Genomic DNA, 17,803 nt, shown 5'->3' with positions numbered 1-17,803 from the left:
CTGAAGTGGTATAGTGGTGTAAGTACACAATCTATTCGTTGCTCCTGAGATCAAGATTTTGTGGTTAGAATGGTAGATGGTTGGGGTCAAAAGATATGGAGTGGGTTCACTATGGACCATGGTTGATGCTCCCGCCTGGGACCGGAAGTTTATATAATGACGGGTGCTCTCCTCGATTATATACTTACACTACCACAGGCTGTAAAGGACATGTAGAGAAACTAGGCTACAAAGATCTCTAAATGACTGACTAGATACTAGTTCAGTGAGTGGCAAAACCACCAAAATCAGGCATAGAGTGTAATATGTTGTTCCTTGTTCAGTCTATAGACTACCAAAGAGATGAGCTGCATGTGTTGTAGTATGTCCATGGCGGCGCTCTTGACAATGCGATCCGGGGGCAACGAAAAGAACGGAAGGCCATGCGACGTCATTACCATGACCATTCTAGCGTGTTTGCTTCTGCCATAGTTAGTGACTGAGCAGATGGTTTAATAGCCGGCCATGGGCTGCCCTCGGTCTATACGTCGACCGTCCGTCAAGTGGTGTTGGCTGGAAATGCTGCCACAAAGTATCATTTGACACCGATTTTTCAATGCAATCGCAGCTAATAAGCTTCACAGTCCAACCAATATCCTCGAAAGCTTTGAAGATATTGCCAAGCCAATGTATAGAGATCTACCCAAAATTCAAGCGGGTCTGTCCCCTTTCGGGCTTACCGCGACCACTACGACCACCCCGGCTACGTGAGTGAGATGCTCCAAGGTTAGGTGGTGATGCTTGAGTCTGCGGGGAGCTTCGGGTGGCCTGGTTCTCTTGGTCTACCAAGTCTTTCGCAAAGTGCCAATCGTCATGCTCAGCTCTCTCATGCTCAGGTACCGACTTGCCGCATCGACTGCAGGAATAGTAGGATAAAGCGTCAGCGGAGTTTCGTGCATCATCATCTGGCGGAGTGTCCCGAGCAGCTTGTTCAACCTCTGAACTTTGTATTGTCTCAACTAGGCTTGTTTCAGTCGCTGGAGGCGACGCGTCACCCCCCGAGGGGTTAGCGAAGAACCGTCGAATGCCGTCGGGTTCAGTCTTGAGACGCTTCTCGTTCGGTTGTTGAGCATCTATCAAATCGTCGCTCGACAAGGACCGAGTATTCTGTACAGACTTCGCTTGCTCCCCTCGAAGGAGAAAGGAGTCGATAGCCTTGTTTTTGGATACCCCGTCCTCGAACCCACCAACGCTCAGAGAAATGTTTGCACAGGGCCATGCGCGCCCGTCGACAATGACTTGTCGGAAAAGCGTCAAGCCAAGGCTGAAGAGCAGGTCCTCATCGATTGGCGATGATCCTGGAATTGGGATTTGTCGTGAGCGGACCTGGGCGCCTTGCCTATGATGCAAAGCCACTGTTTTCGGGCGACGCTTGTGTTCCAGCACGCCATCCTCGACGAGACGACCATAGATATCAGCTGCGAAAATGCGCAGCCACTTCTCCGCTTGATCGAGATTGTTGATGCTCGGTCGGAACGATTTAGCCGAGAGCATGGACTTGATCTGCGTTCGAGAGTTGACTTCACTTCGATCGTCGCCTCGAATGATACCGTACAGCCAAGTGGCGGTATCATCATCCAGCTTGGCTCGGAGTTGTTCCAGCGGGATCTTCAACAGATCGCTCACCTGCTCTGTTCCAAACATGGCAGTGACCTGATCCCCGAGTTTGCCCCCGAGCATCCGGATCTTCGTGAACTTGAACCCTCCCAGGAAATTCTGTACTGCACGATTCCGGATTATCGTCTGCTTGTTGGGCTTGTTGCAGGCGCTTCCAAGTTTCGCCATCATCTTGTTCCTCGCAACTCCCCCGGAGCAGGTATAGCCAAGACTGTCCCAAACAGCTTTGCGGACCGCGCGCACAACCTCAGAGCCGATCAAAATGGCGATGTCGTCCCAGTCCGGGTCATCCACTTCCGTCTCGTTCTCGTCCAGATCGACCAAGCAATCTTCAGCGCTCCATGCCAATGCAGTCGTTGGCGGGGGAGGTAGCCGCGCGACCCGATCATCGATATGCGACCCGACGCGCAGTTCAGGGTACCGCTCAAGCAAGATGCCATATACAATAGGCGACAAGTCCATGAACACTTCGTCAACGCTGGCTTTCTCAAGACCAGGTTGCGGTACGGACGCGGCCGCGAGTCCCTCGCCAGATATCTTCGCATGCCAGCGGGACAGTTCCTCCTTCATCACCTTGAGGATCTTGCGTGACTCCGCCCGGTATGGATCCAAGCACACTTTATCCGTGCCCACCCGCTTAAAAGCGTCGTCGCGGTAAGCCCACTTCCCGCCCTCGCCCTCTCGAAAGGTTGCAACATGCTGCAGGACAATGTCGGGACAGAGCTTCTTGGCTTCACCGGCGGAGATCATTCTCGTGATCCCGAAGGAGCGGGCAGGATAGTTTATGGCGATGAGCGAGTCCCATTGTTGTACGGCGAGGGGCACGTCGCGCGGCGTGCCCAGCCGCACCATCTCGCATTGGGCGTAGAAGGCATCGAGATCCACGTGCGCGATCACGCGAAGAGGCGTCGCCGTCGAGCCTTGCCTAAGAAGCTGGAGTTGGCGATAGGTGAACTGAGACTCGGGTCTCAAGGGATCGCTGGACGAAAAAGTCGGTTCCGGGGAAGAGCGTGACATAGCGAAGAGAACAGTGTCATGGCGGATTGAGGGGCGATGACTGTAGGCCAGAAAATCCAAAGTGAGACGTATTGCGTCGAGTCAGAGCTCTATAGATGATCCATGAAGATACACGCGCGCGTACTGGGACCTGGATATCCAGGCTTGGTTAGTGATTGAAGAGCGTTGGAGGGGAAGTTCGAGAACCCGGGGCCGGGCCAGAAGATCTCGCTTCCCAAAGAGGTTAGCGCCAGCATAGAGCCCGCCGCCGTAGTTCTAAGGTTTAAACTCGTGGATGCCTCGCCAGCAGTACGAAGTATGGAATCAGGAGATGCTCGACGCACACTGATCATACTGTCAAGCCCAGAAGGCTCGAAGGAACGCAGATGTGTAGAGTGGGTGTTGACTTGCTTTCACAATTCACAGTCTACAGTACACATACAGCGGACATTGTTCGGTAAGAGCCCAAACCTTGTGTTGGGTAGGTAAATTCTCGAGACAATATCTACTTGGTGCCAAATTGGGTTTTATTTGGCATGGAAAGGTGATTAGATTGCTCCGTATAGTCCGAGTCCTTGACTTGAGGTAACAGCACCCTCACTTCTGATGCAAGCTGAGGCAACTGCAATGCCAAAAGTTAACTGATGCCAGCGGATACACGGAATAGAGTTGACTGTATGTACAGTACATCACAACCACAGGTCAGAGAAAAAAAGCCATGATATCATGTCATGCCGAGTCACGGAGGATATGCGTGCTGGACGTTCAGTGAACCCATAATGTAAGGCCAGGACTCGGAGGATATGCAGCTTCACCGACTGCCATTGTATGAATATCGCTTCGCGACCGCAGCAGAATACGGTACAATAGGCAGTGGTGCTTCACCCCTACATGAAGGTGCAGCCGTTCGGCCGACGATGCACTGCTGTAGCTGCAAGATCTTTCAATGGCTTTTGATTCAAGAATCCTGCCCGGGCTAGGTTGCAGACGAAGAATGCAATCATACAATGGCACGCTCCGAGTTAAACTAATAGCAAGCATCAGTATAGACTCTAGTGGAGCGAGACAGCCTCTGATTCGGGAAGAATATTGCATAACATCTTCCGAAGAGAGGAAACCATCAGATCATGATCAGTCAGTCACCGGTCAAAATGAGACGGTTGACGCAGGCGTTATGGAGACAATGCGGCAGAGAGGGCACCTGGTAGGATCTCATTCGAGCATATGAATGGGTCCAAAACCTGGAGATCTCACCGCCGTGCAGATGACGGAACAGCTTCTGTGGGAGATGCATGTGAGGCCTTGCACATTAGTCTATGAGCAACATAGTGAACGTGATCTTCGAGCTCAGACGCTGTTGGGCTTTGTCCGCCACGGCTGAGGAAGGAGGGTGAAAGCCGCGCGAAGCAGAGTAGAATCCCATAAGAATATTGTGAAGGTGACGAACATGGTCGGTCACCCTTGTAGCAGAACTGGGCTTCGAGACCACCAGGTCGGCCAGCTTGGTCAGTTGGGTGAAATTGAGATTGTGATTATGCAGCAGGCCGAGTGTGGGCGCTGGCGATTGTGTTCCTGGGAATCAATTCGCTGCATCAAGGCCGCGAAATATGGAGACGACGATGCTGGATTATTCGAGACTTTCTAGAAAGGGAATTAACTTGACTTTGGGTTTTGGGTGTGTCTGTACTCATACTTTCATGGCCTGTCAAGTTAATTTGGTTTGCCTTGCGACGTTGGTAGGCCCATCACTGTCTTGAATGTTGGATGCTCAGCATCTACGTCCTGAGAAGAGGGCTGCAGTGCAACCCACTGTCGCAGTTCTACAGGTACATTGAGCCCCGACTAACGGCCCGAGCAGAAGTTTAGTCACTTTAGCCACTTTAGCGAGGCCAGTCCGTCGCTCACGGAATGCGCCAAATGGGGAATCCGAGGCTAATCTGGCGTCGGGATAGGCTGCAGAGTTGCAGACGGGATTAGTGCCCCAGGCCATAAACGGGCGGATGGGCGAGTGGGTGAGTGGATGAGTGCCCAAGCCGCCACTCACGCATTCCTGCCCAACCTGTGTTCATATCCCAAACCCTGACCAGCGACAGGCTGGAGACTGTGGCCAATCTCGTTTGAGAAACATCGCGTCTCCTACTGACAAGAAGGAAACCTCTAAGAGCATAAAGACTGCGGAATCTGGAGTATCAATACTTCATTGAACTAGTAATATCGGAAGGGATCGATGCCAGTCCATTAAACCCCGGTTAGATGCGGATGATCCTGTACTTTTGTTGCCCAGATAGGTGTTTTCGTGACGAGCTTTGTCCTATATTGATGCTCGTACCCAGAGACCAAGTGTGCAAGTTTATGGCTTATAGAATGAAGGGCCATATTCGTTTCTTGCAAATTGTGCGATGATGAATGATGCAGCTTTTTTGTGTAACACGCATTTTCGAAGATGGAGCAGATGTACAGTACATTACTTGATCATCTGGCAAGCACTAGCAGCTGGCAACAAATAGTTTTGACTGGGCGCTTCTTTGGCCACTCGGAGTATGAGTACATAGTTGGTACCAGTATCCTGTGCTAGGGGTGCTCTCTGCGATGCTGCTATCTCTGCTTGATTGGTTGATCGGCGGACGTCGTTGCTGATTCATCGGATCAACTCGCGTCGTCTGTTCTGGTGGATGAAGCCTTCTTAGGTATTTTCAGGTCGAGCAGAGCACTAAGTCATGTCCCAAATTATCAGTATTCGACCTGGGATCCAAATGACGATCGAGTGGACAGCCAGATCAGCATCACTTTGGTACCATGAATCCATGCCCAGTCTGATGCTTGGTCTGACAACGCCACTGATGGGGACTTTCGCTTGGGTCATCTAATCTTCCCCATCGGGGGTTTTCCACCGGTCCACCAGGAGAGGACAGCTCCGCGGGTGAACCATGGCTCGAAGCATACTGATCAGGGACAAATCAGGTACAATAATGATGGATGTATGTACTATGTAGTTATGCTATTGACGCGACTGGCTGAGATGCAACGACTAGCTACCACCCTCTAGCTCTGGTTGACCATGAAAGCAAGTAATCAATTGCAACAGCAAAGAAGAAATCAGAAGAGATCAATAGTCACGGCATTTGGTCACTTGGCCCTCCCAAGAGGGTTCCAGTTCGGATGAGGATCGTCATAGTCATCGAATTATAACCATTCAACAGCAAGCCGCACGGGTAGGGGCAGGAAAATCGTCTGCACCCGATATCCAACCACTGCCCCAGGATGTGAGGCGCTGACGCCCTAAGAGTCAATGCAAGTTTTTAGGGGGGGAGGAAGTGGAAGAGGGCCGGGGTGGGAAAGCAGAGTCATCTCTTGCTCATCACGGGTTAGTTAATGTAGAAAAAAAAAAAAACAAAAAACCAATTACCTCTTCTCTTCTACTCCGTACTGGGGAAGGATGGGTGCAAAAAGGCAAAAGAGAACCTTGAAGAAAGAACTTAAGAAGAAGAGAGGATGGAGGGTCTAGTTGGTGGAGTCAGTCGTGGCACCAGACAATGACCAGGCAGCCCAAAAGCCGGCCCAACAACCCAATCCAATCCACTCACAGCGCCCTCATCTTCCCTCCCACTTTCCGCCTGCCTGTCTATTCCAGTTGCTCCTCTTCTCTCAGAGTCTCTCTCTCTCTCTCTGTGTGTGTGTCTGCGCCCCCTCCCGTCCCTCCCTCCCTCTTTCTCTCTAGCCTAGTCCGTAAAGCTCCCCCCCCTCCTCTTTCGCTTTTCTCATTTTCTCCTCTCTCCCTTTACCCTTTTCGCCTCTCAACTGGAAAACTGGAAGGTTTCTTCTGTCTTATCTTCTCCCCCCGTCTGTCTTACTTTTTCACTTCCCACCCCTTCCCTTTAGCTCTTCTTCTCTTTCTCCTCTTCTCTTCCCTCTCCCATCTTCCCTTTCCCCTAACCTCCTTAACCCCTCCCCCTCCGCCACCACCATCCTCTCACCTTTGTTCCCTGGCATTACTCTGTCAGCTCAAAGGTTCTACGAGTTTGTATAAGGTGTGTCTCGAGAGACATCAAAAAGAAGAAGAAATCCACTTCTTGCCGCAGGAATTTGAAAAGAGAAAGATCTTTGCAACCTTTCTCTCATCCTCCTGCCAGTGACTTCACAACCTCGGACCGTGATCCACCAACAACTTCGCTCCGATCCAGACATCTGCCTCGTTCGGACCTTTGCCTATAACTTGACTGTCTCTTCCATTTCTGGTTCACTTTTAATGCACAAAGTGACCTGAAGCGTTACAAATCGTTCTTCGCCACCTTCCTGGATACATACACCAAGCGCCCATTCCGGATTTGTTTCTTTTCTTCACGCCGGAAATAAAGCCAGATATACCACCGTGGGAACTCAACTTCGTCTCGTGTTCTGCATTTGTGCTTGTGTCAACCAAGAATCGGATTAGCCTTTAGTTCTCAGCCTTGGATCTCCTGGACACAGCCTCTTAGAACTGCACTTCGTTCCGTTTCTTGTTCCCAAGCAACCCAAGAGACTATCTACCTACCGTCAACTTCCTCTGGACCCGTCGGCTATTCCTTACTCTCCTGGATCTCCTTTGGCCACTTGGACCCGTTGACTATAAATTAATAACTGGAAACCGTTTATCCCTGGACAATATGACTGGCCGTCATGGATTTGAAGGACGCCCGGAGCGTCAGAACGAATATTTCATTCCTGGTGATGGTATCAGTCGGGAAGTTATCCAAGCAGATATTTGCCGTTACCTCGGGAATGATGCTCTCGTAAGACCTGGAAACCACAATGTTTGTTCCCCAATGTTCTTGCTGTACTTTCCACAATGCCATGGCACGACTGATGGCAGTAGCTATCTCTGAGGACACAAGACTGACACACATGAGCAGGGTCGCCAAGGCTACTTCATTCGAGCCTACCGCAATCTCACCTCTGTATGTTCTCGCACAAGCGCATCGCAGCGGTCATCATCCACAATGTACAATTCAACTGACTATTCATGCAGGAGATGATTGCTGATCTCAAAGCCGACTCTGCTCGGTGGGAGGCAGACGTTTCACGCCGAATGGACCAAGGCAATCCCAGAGGTAGCTACGCTCACGACTACAGTTATTCCCAGGCCCCTAACATCTCTCCCGCAACCTATCCAGCCACTACCATCCATGAAGGACGTCAACAAGGAGGCCCCTCACCCCCACCAGCCTACACTGCACCCCCTCCGGCACCTCAACAGTTTGTGGACCCATATGTTCAGCCCCCTTACGCGGCGACTCAGAGTCCCCCGTACCCTACTCCATCATCCTACCCTGCAAACCATTCACCTTTTGCAACTGGCCAGGCCCCCTACCCTCCCGCCCAAATCCCATACTCTGCTCCTAGTCAACCTGCGGTTTCTGCCGACATTCACCCTTCATACACATACGGCACTGGATATGGCTATGAAAATGGGAGAAACAATGCCCCACGCTACCCTGGGCCAGCAACGTATGAGGCCGATCAGGACTATTCCCCGGTAACTTCCGGAATAGCATACCCTCCCACTACAGCCGCGGACCCGAGGATTGGAATGGATCCCAGATACACTCCTGAGTCGACGTATCCAGACCGCAATAGGCCCCAGCCGACAAGAGAAAGCCAAGCTCCTCGCCGAACCCGGTGACGGCATTAACTCCCTTCCATGCTAGTGAGCTTGGGCGAGGATCACAATTCTCATTGTGTTATAATGACGGCCTCATCACCCTGGAAACTGCAGGCATTTCCAGATTTACGCTCCGATAATGGAGCAGTCTGAGGAACAATCCTCTTACATTTCTTAGCCTTACTGGAACATCGGACCAGGAAACAAAAGCGTGCATGACTTTGGGGATCCGAATTGCGGAGCCAGACATTTGGAGTACTGGATACTGTTCGACCTGGATACCACATATATTTATTTTATCGACTTTTGAAGCGTGCTCAACATCATCGCTGACGTTGGCTCGTGTTGCAGCTGACCTGCTTCCAATGCACATGCGGGGACGCGGTAATTGGGATCTGAAGATTGGCCCGCACTTCATCGTGCTCGGTTATGAGGAGGCTTTATGGCTTATTTTTGTCTGCAATGCCGGCGCTGGCTGTCTTGAATCTCCTTTTTGTGCTGGGCTATTCTCCTTTCTTGCGTCGTGTGGTTGCTTTTTCTGGTGAATAGGCTGTGGCACTTGATTTCTGATGCTTTCGTCCTTTCTGTTTTCAGGGACTGCAGGGATTAGTTTTTACGATGTCTTGAGTTCGGCGAGGTGCACCGACTGATTTTCCACAGTATCGGCTAGGATCTTCGATGATATACGGTGATGCTGTCCACGAGCTATATGTAGATATGAGCATACACGGCGTTAATCTCTGGTTTCTCAATGGTTGTTCCCTGGTTCCGACAGTGATGGTTCCAGTTCTGTTTGATAATCAATCTATTCTACTGCACTCCGTGAATTATACTATTCTCAATTCTGTCTCCCCTGTCTCATTTTCCCGCAACCTGCCCAACAATGTTTTGTCGTGTGTATGCACCTGCCCTAGGCTTTTGGTGTGCGGATCATCTGCGATTGTCCCAACTCCTTGGAGTGACAGCTGCAAATCTGCTCTAAGACTAGGTCTCATAGATGACCTACATATCCTTTGAAAGGAACCAAACCCGTCAGCTGTGCATGCTATCAGGAACTCCGCAGGTGCTTTTCACCACATTTCTTGACCTCCAACCGTGGCTTCTCTATCTCTAACCGCGGTGCTTGACTTCCGACTAAGCCCAATAGCTCGCCGACTAAGCAAAAGACCGATGATGTCGTGCTCTCAGGAACTCTGAAACTTCACAGGCGCATTCACTGCGGTTCCCGATGTCGCCGACTAAGCAAAAGGCCGAAGATGTCGTTCATCAGCTGTGATCTAGTTTTCACCCCCCTGAAACCCCAGCTCCGTGTTCTTTTATGTCCTCACATCCTCTCAACCGAGATAGATTCGAACTGTGCGTTACTATACGGAACCTCTAACCAAGACAAACAAAATTCAGGCTTCGCGTCTCACGGAACCACTATTTCTTCTGCAAGCATCTCTGCAAGATGTGTGAGTCGGTGTTTCAGCCGTTTAACGGAGACATCAAGATATCTGTGCCGCCTGATGTGTACAGACTCCACTCTCATGCGGTTGCTAGTCGCTCTGGTACTATCAGAAGGGCAATAGAGCAAGCACGAGAGAACGCTGATCCGTGCACCGACCCGGTTCTCATTGAGGTGGACCTCGTCGTGGTTCCTGCAGCTGACCAGAAGTATGGCTGGCTGGAAATAGAGGTAACCTTCTACAGATTTGATACGTCATGGTATAGTTCATGCTCGCTGACGAGTTTCCAGGCCGTCGCCGGGGTACCGCAGCGCCCACAGCCTGCCGACCTCCTATCTCCAAAGCTCCGCAAGATCTGGGCCAATCTGGTCAAGAGCTTGGATGATCAGACACCTTACTTGAAGCCTGAATACCCCGCTTCGCAACGACTGGCAGTTCGCGCAGATCAGGGTGAGGAGCCTGACGATATACTCCACAACACGAAGGCCCTCATGACCCTGGCCGAGGAGCTCGAAGCCACCGAGGCTGTGTTCTCAGCTCTGGGTGAGGCTTTTGTGGGCATGGGAGACGGCCTGGGGGAGGCGGTGGCCGAAGACCCAGTCCAGTGGCTGTGCATCTCCATGACTCTTCGGAATTCCTGGATCTTCAAGGACGCAGGCTGCCATGTGGTCGGCAAATGGCACAATTTGGAACATGAGGTGAAGATGTCTATCCCCGAGGCTGCCCGCCGCGTCTGCCAGAGCCATAGTGACAAGCTCGTCCAACGCTGTAAAGATGTCGAGGATTACATGATGAATATTGAGTTTGCCCCCTTGAAGAATCCAGGCCCGTCTGACTTGCTGGGCTTGAGCCCGCATATGTGGGTGGCACTCACTCGGTTTCGAGAATGGGTGTACGGGAATATCAGTAGGGGAAACGGCTTCCGCGGTGCTGAGGGAGGCTTCCTTCTCTATCGCTACTTGTGTGAAGAGGAGGATGACGACAATGACGAATATGATAATCAATGGGCCCCCTATCTTGACGAAGACGATTGCCCCAAGGAGGATGCGGACGAGGTTAATGCATGTTTGCTCTGCCTCAGGGAGCTTTGTCAGGACAAGGTGGAGCCGCTCTTGGAGTCCAATGTCAGCGATTCGAGTGTTCGCTACTTGACTTGTGCCGAGATTGACAATGAGGACGTCCCCTGGGATGATGAGGATGATGAGGATGATGATGAGGATGATGATGAGGATAAGGATGAGGATGATGAATGAGAATTGCCATCCGGCGTTTGTGCTATTAGCTTCCATCCTCCCAAGCGTCTGCTACACCAACATGGACAGCTTGGCTCGCACTTCATCTCGATACCTCGTCATCGCCATTGCCAATCCGCCAACTTATCAGTGTGCAATGTGCAAGGTCCATCTCGGATATTCTAGCCTTGTGATATCCCATCTTCCACTCTTTGCTTTCTGCTTGCTTTCCTCTCACTACGGCAATGCTTGTTGATCTGTTAATTTGGATATCGGTGACCCGAGTGCCTGCCAATCCTTCATTGCCCTTCTCTGTTGACCATTCTTTACTTCTACTGACATGGTGTTTGGCTCAGTCACTGTGTTAAAACAAACTCGAATCGGTCTTGCTTCTCCCTCTTCTTCCCCCATACTGCCCCTGACATCAATTTGCCCTTACTGCGTGCTACTACCTTGTCTTTGGCGCCGTACAAATCATCTTCTTGACATCTGACCTAATGAGCAGTCATATCTGGAATCTCTGAGCGAGTCACTACATCAGGATCAGGTCCTTCTTGTTCAGGACCAGTCCTGAGAAGAGACATGCTTAAAGAGTCCTATTAACACACTCTGTGGTCGGGAGTCTAGTCGGTACTTATCTCTGAATGTTCGGCCGTGACTTGGCGAATAACATCCTGTACAATACAGAAAAAGAAAATAAAAAGCTTTGCTTGAACAAGACATTCCTCAATCTCTCTGCTCAGTGATACATCTTCTCATGTACAGTACATTGTAACGCTCATACCCACTATGTTTAGCAAGCCATGGGGGGCACGCCAATCAACGAGGCGGGAATGGATGCTGATATCAGGATCGAGGAAGCTCCGCTCGCCAGACCAGAGATCCCGTCAGTTGACTCCATTGCCTCTCAGCCAGCTTGCCTCAGCTTGTCCCCCAGAGTCTCGAATCTGTGCGTTCACGTTGTCGATATCTCCGATGGCACCCTCACCACCCCCTCTTCAATCGCTTGCTTGCTCGAGACCTAAACCTAGCTTATAATGACGACAAACCCCAGACTCAGAACCGTCTGAAAATTGAAAGAAGAAAAAAAATCGGAACTGTATTGCATTGCTGTTGTATCTTGTGTGTGTTATATGGGGAAAATTTACTCGTCATCGTAACCCTGCGGGATGACGCGGGGACCGGCGGGGACTATTTGAGAAAGAGAGAGAGCGAAGTTAGCAACGGAAACTAGAAGCTTTGAAATTCCGCAAGTCACGGAATATGCTGCTGGTAAGATCGTCCTTACTGGGATATGTCAAGGGGACAGGCTCGGGGTCGTAGGAGCCGAAGTAGCGTCGGATCGGGGGGATGGTCACCAACGCGACCGGGCCCAGGGAGCCGATGACGAGGGAGTAGAAGATGGCGGGCTTCTCGTGCGAGGCCCAGCGCATGTAGCGGAAGGGAGTCGACCAGAATTGAGGAGCGGACATGATTGCGATGTTGGATAGGATAGCTCGGTGTGGGATCGGAGAAAGGGTTTTTTTTTGTGCTGGAAGCCGACGGGCGTTGGTGTCAGGTGGGAGATTCGGGAGGGAAGTGACCGGTGGTCTTGTATAGGTCAATGGGTATGGGAGATCGTAGAAAGACCGGCGGCGAGATCCTCCAGACTCTAGCGGGGAGGAGAGGTCGTAATCGGGGAAATGCGAGAGGGGGGACGACGGGCGGTGGAACGATGAGGAGAGGTCGAAAGTGACGACAAGCCGAAAGTGGATGCGGCGGTTTCCAATGGAGAAGACAGAGTCTTGGCACTCGGTCCAAACACGTCGCCCGTTCGTGCTCGACGTACTACTAACTTACTACGTATCACGATAATTGATGGGTTGAGAACTGCATTGGACTTATTTCTCCTTGACATCTTCCCCACCCCTTTCTTTTTGCGCCAGGAGCTGGCTCTTCTTCCCCTTCCTCTCTCCCATAAACTACCCGTCGCATAATGCGGTGGTGTCTTTCCTTCTTCCTCTTCGGCTTCCTGGCCGTGGTGAATGCGCTCAGTAGTTCCGGCAACCGTCTCTTGGTTGTCTTGGAGGATGCCTCCGAGAAGGGTCTCTATTCCACGCTCTGGAGTGATCTGAAGGGTATGCGTCTCTAATCCAGTGTGTATGAAGCAATTGATACTGATAATGCCGAATTCAAGCTCGTGGATATGACATCGCCTTCGAATCTCCCAAGAGTGACCAGCTCTCCCTGTTCGAGCTTGGCGATAGAGCTTATGACCACCTCCTCCTTCTTCCTCCCAAGTCGAAAGGTGAGACATTGGCTTTAGCTATCTACCATAGTTGCAATTGAGCATCCGATTGACCTGCTGCTCTAGGATTCGGACCTTCTCTTAGCCCCAAGAACATTGTCGACTTCCTGAACAAGGACGGAAACGTCCTCCTCGCTCTCTCCGGCAAGTCCACCACTCCTAGCGCCATCAGTTCGCTTCTTTTGGAGCTCGATCTCCACCTGTCGACGGACCGCTCCTCGATTGTCGTCGACCACTTCAACTATGATACCCTCTCCGCCGCCGAGAAGCACGACGTTCTGCTTCTGCAGCGCCCCGGCCAGTTGAGACCCGACACCAAGTCCTACTTCGATGGTGAAGGCGTCCTGGCGCTCCCCAGAGCTGCTCCTCACACTCTCGGCGACAACATTCTTGCTGCGCCTATTCTGCGTGCCCCCGTCACCGCCTACAGCTACAACCCCAAGGAGGAAACCGCTGCTGTTGAGGACATTTGGGCCACCGGTTCCCAGCTCTCTCTCATCTCGACCCTGCAGACCCGCAGCTCCTCTCGCTTCACCCTGCTGGGCTCCGTGGAGAGTCTTCAGGACAAGTGGTTCACCGCCACCGTCAAGGCACCCGGCAGTGGCGAGGAGACCAAGACGGTCAACCAGGAATTCGCCAAGCAGTTGACTGCCTGGACCTTCAAGGAGACTGGAGTGCTCAAGGTCGGAAAGATTGAGCACCATCTCGCCCAGGATGATATCACCGCCGAGGACTTGAACCCCACCATTTACCGGGTCAAGAACGAGACTGTAGGTTATGTTGACTCCGGGCAGACGAGATTCTATACTAAACATAACAACAGGTCTTCAGCATTGAAATCTCCGAGTACAGCTACGACAAGTTCGTGCCCTTCGAACTGCCCGCCGAAGATGCTCTCCAGCTCGAGTTCACCATGCTCTCCCCCTTCCACCGCCTGAAGCTGGAGCCTGCCTACCGCACCGAGAACAGCACCGTCTTCCGCACTCAGTTCACCGTTCCCGATCAGCACGGTATCTTTTCGTTCCGCGTGAACTACAAGCGTCCGTTCCTCACCACGATCGAGGAGAAGCACGAGGTGACGGTGCGCCACTTCGCCCACAACGAATTCCCGCGCAGCTGGGAGATCAGCGGCGGGTGGGTCTGGATCGCTGGACTGTGGTCTGTCATCGGTGGTTTCATGGCTTTCGTGGCCGTGTGGCTCTACTCGGAGCCGACCTCGGCTCAGGTCAAGAAGAACCAGTGATTGTAATTTATCTAGATGTCCAGTCAATGACAGTTTTCGTACATTATGTCTGTCACAATATTTCCGTTCGCCCACAACATGTCCGTCGTACGTCCCTCAAGCCTACGAGTATGGTTGTAGAGAATGTTCGCAAGAGCTTCTTTCAAAGTATGTACAGTACAATAGTCCCAGAACGTAGTCCTAGAGTAATCACATGAGAGGAGGGAAAGCACAGTCCCATATATTCTTCCAATCAACTCCAAAACCATGCCAGTGCAGATGAAACAGCAACAAAGAGTATAAGAAAAAGATAGAGCAGAGCAGTCGAGTCTTGAGGGGGCTGAGGAATGGTATAACGCATCACAAACGTTACGAGTGCCAAGCTGGAGCAGGGAAGGGGGAGGTTGTTGTTCTTGATGACAACTAACTTGCCCGCCTCCCCTGGGTGACACCAATCATTTCTTTTTTGCCCCGCGATCACAGACCTCTCGTCTTCTCGGGATCCATCCTCACCTCATCTCCACTGATCTCCTTGACCGACTCGAACGCCGGCTTGCCAGCATACAACTGCTGGGACTTGTTGGAGCTTCCCCCCTCGAGTTCCGTCGATACCGAGATCGGCTGGTTCCCGCGGAATCGTTTGCGCATGTCGATCAAGCCGCGTCTGTTTTGCGTGGCGGAAGGGGGATTGGTTAGCTTGTGAGGGCCAAATCTAGGGAAATGGGTGGAATCGATTTTCTCGGTGGGTTTGGAGATTACTCACTTGCACTCGCTGAAGCCCTTCCGCAGCTGCTGGCATCGCATCGGGAGCTGGTCGACGTGAGGGTCACTGAGACACTCCCGCGGGCTGTGTCGCTGGACCATAATGCAGTCGGATTCTTGGAGGCATTGCGCCAGTGCGTTCCCTGTTTCCGCGAAAGGAAGGTTGGTTAGGAGAGTGAGTGACAATGGTATGAGGGCTATCTCGAGGTTGTCCTCTATCTCCGGCCACGAATGCTGGATCGCGGGCGCGCGCGCGCGCGCAAGCCGGTACGACTCCCGCCGCGAGAGGAATTGGGGGAACAGTTTGAGGAGAGAGTGACTCACTGATATCCTGACAGGAAGCCGGCATCGTGGATTGAGTTTGCCCGACTGCTCGAACAAGAAGGTATTCAGTCACAACCAGAGAACCGGCAGCAATCTGATGATCATCTGCGGCCGGCAAACTCGACGCTCGGAGTGCCCTCGTCTCCCCCCGGATTAGGTAAGCATCACATGAAGAAGCGGCCGCCTGCCACCCCCTCCAGCATGACGTCTGGGAAGATAAACGGACCCTGTGATTGAAACTCCCCTTTCTAGGAGGCGGGTTGTATCCTTGCTGCCTTCGCTCAGTGATGACACTCTTGATTCGACGCGCTATGAGCTACGATAATCTGCCAGCATTTTGAGTCGTTCTTTCTATCTTCTGGTCATTTGCCCTACAGTGCGGTGACACTTGGCTGCGATCATGGCGCGCGTACCGGTTATTGGGAGGCTGTTTTGGTTTGAGTACCTGGCGCTTTTTGGGTCGCTGATCTTGGTGTTGCTGGAATGGGTCATACATATTATCACTTTCTGTCTGCGTGAGTACACCCGGATTGATGTTGTTCTGCTAGGGGTCGGGCACTGACTGGATACAGCTGAACCTGTCATTCGGTTCTGCTACGATCGTTCAAAGACAATCTTCAACCTCCTGATCCCTCCCGGGGAGGACCTTGATAAGCGTGAGAATGAAGAGAAGGTCGCTGCGGCCGTGGCGCAGGCGTCCGATTTCACAGATATTTGTGCTTTGTTTGGATACCAGGCGGAGGAGCATATCGTTCAGACTGGAGACGGCTACTTGCTCGGCCTCCACCGTCTCTCCTCTCGCAAGGGCGAGGAAGGGAAGCGGATCAACCAGGGTGAAGGGAGCATTAAGAAGAAGGTTGTCTACCTTCACCACGGGCTTATGATGTGCAGTGAGGTTTGGGTCTGCCTGTCGGAGGAAGAGCGATGCCTGCCCTTTCAACTGGTAGAGCGCGGCTACGATGTGTGGCTTGGGAATAATCGCGGCAACAAGTACTCCAAGAAGTCCACCAAGCACTCTCCGTTGACGAACGAGTTCTGGGACTTCTCCATCGACCAGTTCTCCTTTCATGATATTCCCGACAGCATCCGATACATTCTTGACGTGACGGAGCAACCCTCCTTGTCATATGTTGGTTTCTCGCAAGGCACGGCGCAGGCCTTCGCGACTCTCTCCATCCATCCGCTCCTGAATCAGAAGATTGATGTCTTCGTGGCTCTCGCGCCCGCGATGGCCCCAACAGGTCTGCCGAACCACGTAGTAGACTCGTTGATGAAGGCCTCGCCCAACTTCCTGTTCCTACTGTTCGGCAGACGCAGCATCCTCAGCTCCACTACTATGTGGCAGACCATTCTTTATCCCCCGATTTTCGTTTGGATCATTGACACGTCACTTCGCGGCCTCTTCAACTGGAGATGCAAGAATATCAGTCGCTGGCAAAAGCTCGCAGGGTACCTGCACCTGTTCTCTTTTACAAGCACCAAGTCGGTGGTGCACTGGTTTCAGATCATCCGACACCGGAACTTCCAGTTCTACGATGATGAGATCCACGCTCCGCTGAGTATTGTGGCGAGCGAGCGTTTCTACAAGCCGGTCAAGTACCCGACCAAGAACATCAAAACCCCTATCGTCCTGCTGTACGGCGGAAGTGACAGCCTGGTCGACATCAACGTCATGCTATCCGAGCTACCTAGCGGGACCATGGCCAAGGAGATCCCGGAGTACGAGCATCTGGACTTCCTATGGGCCCATGATGTGAACCGACGAGTGTTCAGCCATGTGTTTGACGCGCTGGACAAGTACAGCCGCAAGGGGAAGGAACAAGTCAATGGTGTCAAGGAGGTGGCAGGATCCGACTACTAAAGTTTTGTGATATGCCTGTTCTGTTTGCAGCTTTGACTCGATCAGGCAGGGTCACATTTAGACGGGAGGGAGGGGTGCGCATGTATGTACATATAACTTAGGGTACAGGCTTGACAGCTCGATAGGATTTGCTCACCGGCTTAGAATACACTACAAGCGAGGACGTCTCCATCAGAAGCCGGCACCTCTGAAAACGCTAGTACATAACCCCGTTGCAGCGGCTTGCATCCAATTGGCTGTGGATGCAGAGCATTGAAGATACATATATGTATAGATGCATAGTACTTTCGCGGATTCGGTTTGACGGGCTGTTGTTTTCCCTTCTGCTAGGGCGTGGATGGCGTGTTCGTGCATGTAGCCTAATACAGTGGTTTCGC

General features: G+C 51.9%; 6 protein-coding genes across 6 annotated transcripts; 3 read left to right on the top strand and 3 right to left on the bottom strand.

Annotated features, from left to right (window-relative positions):
* Positions 1-313: 313 nt before the first annotated feature.
* ASPACDRAFT_78615 (DNA-directed DNA polymerase eta) lies at positions 314-2,750 on the bottom strand. Its single transcript, XM_020205225.1, has one exon. The coding sequence runs from the start codon at positions 2,671-2,673 to the stop codon at positions 679-681; it is 1,995 nt and encodes a 664-aa protein (XP_020056022.1). The 5' UTR covers positions 2,674-2,750; the 3' UTR covers positions 314-678.
* A 4,545-nt stretch (positions 2,751-7,295) lies between these two features.
* Positions 7,296-8,311, top strand: ASPACDRAFT_60515 (putative transcription factor RfeG; the record flags this gene model as incomplete). The annotated part of the gene is made up of 3 exons (XM_020203565.1): positions 7,296-7,421; positions 7,542-7,586; positions 7,658-8,311. The coding sequence occupies 3 exons, from the start codon at positions 7,296-7,298 to the stop codon at positions 8,309-8,311; spliced, it is 825 nt and encodes a 274-aa protein (XP_020056021.1).
* Positions 8,312-11,678: 3,367 nt separating this feature from the next.
* Positions 11,679-12,483, bottom strand: ASPACDRAFT_78613 (NADH:ubiquinone oxidoreductase subunit NDUFA3). Its single transcript, XM_020205224.1, has 2 exons — positions 12,259-12,483; positions 11,679-12,161 (listed from the first exon to the last, which is right to left on the bottom strand). Exons 1-2 carry the CDS (start codon positions 12,440-12,442, stop codon positions 12,115-12,117), a joined length of 231 nt encoding a protein of 76 aa, XP_020056020.1. The 5' UTR covers positions 12,443-12,483; the 3' UTR covers positions 11,679-12,114.
* A 293-nt stretch (positions 12,484-12,776) lies between these two features.
* ASPACDRAFT_119293 (dolichyl-diphosphooligosaccharide-protein glycotransferase) lies at positions 12,777-14,588 on the top strand. The gene is made up of 4 exons (XM_020196237.1): positions 12,777-13,087; positions 13,147-13,257; positions 13,324-14,027; positions 14,081-14,588. Exons 1-4 carry the CDS (start codon positions 12,946-12,948, stop codon positions 14,498-14,500), a joined length of 1,377 nt encoding a protein of 458 aa, XP_020056019.1. The 5' UTR covers positions 12,777-12,945; the 3' UTR covers positions 14,501-14,588.
* A 368-nt stretch (positions 14,589-14,956) lies between these two features.
* ASPACDRAFT_78611 (PET191 family protein) lies at positions 14,957-15,590 on the bottom strand (the record flags this gene model as incomplete). The annotated part of the gene is made up of 3 exons (XM_020205223.1): positions 14,957-15,143; positions 15,243-15,384; positions 15,566-15,590. 3 exons carry the CDS (start codon positions 15,588-15,590, stop codon positions 14,957-14,959), a joined length of 354 nt encoding a protein of 117 aa, XP_020056018.1.
* A 202-nt stretch (positions 15,591-15,792) lies between these two features.
* ASPACDRAFT_78610 (sterol esterase) lies at positions 15,793-17,803 on the top strand. Its single transcript, XM_020205222.1, has 2 exons — positions 15,793-16,080; positions 16,138-17,803. Exons 1-2 carry the CDS (start codon positions 15,966-15,968, stop codon positions 17,424-17,426), a joined length of 1,404 nt encoding a protein of 467 aa, XP_020056017.1. The 5' UTR covers positions 15,793-15,965; the 3' UTR covers positions 17,427-17,803.

The sequence above is a fragment of the Aspergillus aculeatus genome (assembly GCF_001890905.1).
Source record: "Aspergillus aculeatus ATCC 16872 unplaced genomic scaffold ASPACscaffold_8, whole genome shotgun sequence".
Classification (NCBI taxonomy): domain Eukaryota; kingdom Fungi; phylum Ascomycota; class Eurotiomycetes; order Eurotiales; family Aspergillaceae; genus Aspergillus; species Aspergillus aculeatus.
This window is presented reverse-complemented; position numbering and strand designations above follow the sequence as displayed.

Bases quoted from the DNA above. Each gene is read 5' to 3' on its own strand.
- ASPACDRAFT_78615 (XM_020205225.1), bottom strand. From the start codon at position 2,673: ATGTCACGCTCTTCCCCGGAACCGACTTTTTCGTCCAGCGATCCCTTG.
- ASPACDRAFT_78613 (XM_020205224.1), bottom strand. From the start codon at position 12,442: ATGTCCGCTCCTCAATTCTGGTCGACTCCCTTCCGCTACATGCGCTGG. The intron at 12,162-12,258 runs GTAAGGACGATC...TTTCTCAAATAG, and splicing joins TGTCCCCTTGACATATCCCA to TCCCCGCCGGTCCCCGCGTC.
- ASPACDRAFT_119293 (XM_020196237.1), top strand. From the start codon at position 12,946: ATGCGGTGGTGTCTTTCCTTCTTCCTCTTCGGCTTCCTGGCCGTGGTG. The intron at 13,088-13,146 runs GTATGCGTCTCT...GCCGAATTCAAG, and splicing joins GCTCTGGAGTGATCTGAAGG to CTCGTGGATATGACATCGCC. The intron at 14,028-14,080 runs GTAGGTTATGTT...ACATAACAACAG, and splicing joins ACCGGGTCAAGAACGAGACT to GTCTTCAGCATTGAAATCTC.
- ASPACDRAFT_78610 (XM_020205222.1), top strand. From the start codon at position 15,966: ATGGCGCGCGTACCGGTTATTGGGAGGCTGTTTTGGTTTGAGTACCTG. The intron at 16,081-16,137 runs GTGAGTACACCC...GACTGGATACAG, and splicing joins TATTATCACTTTCTGTCTGC to CTGAACCTGTCATTCGGTTC.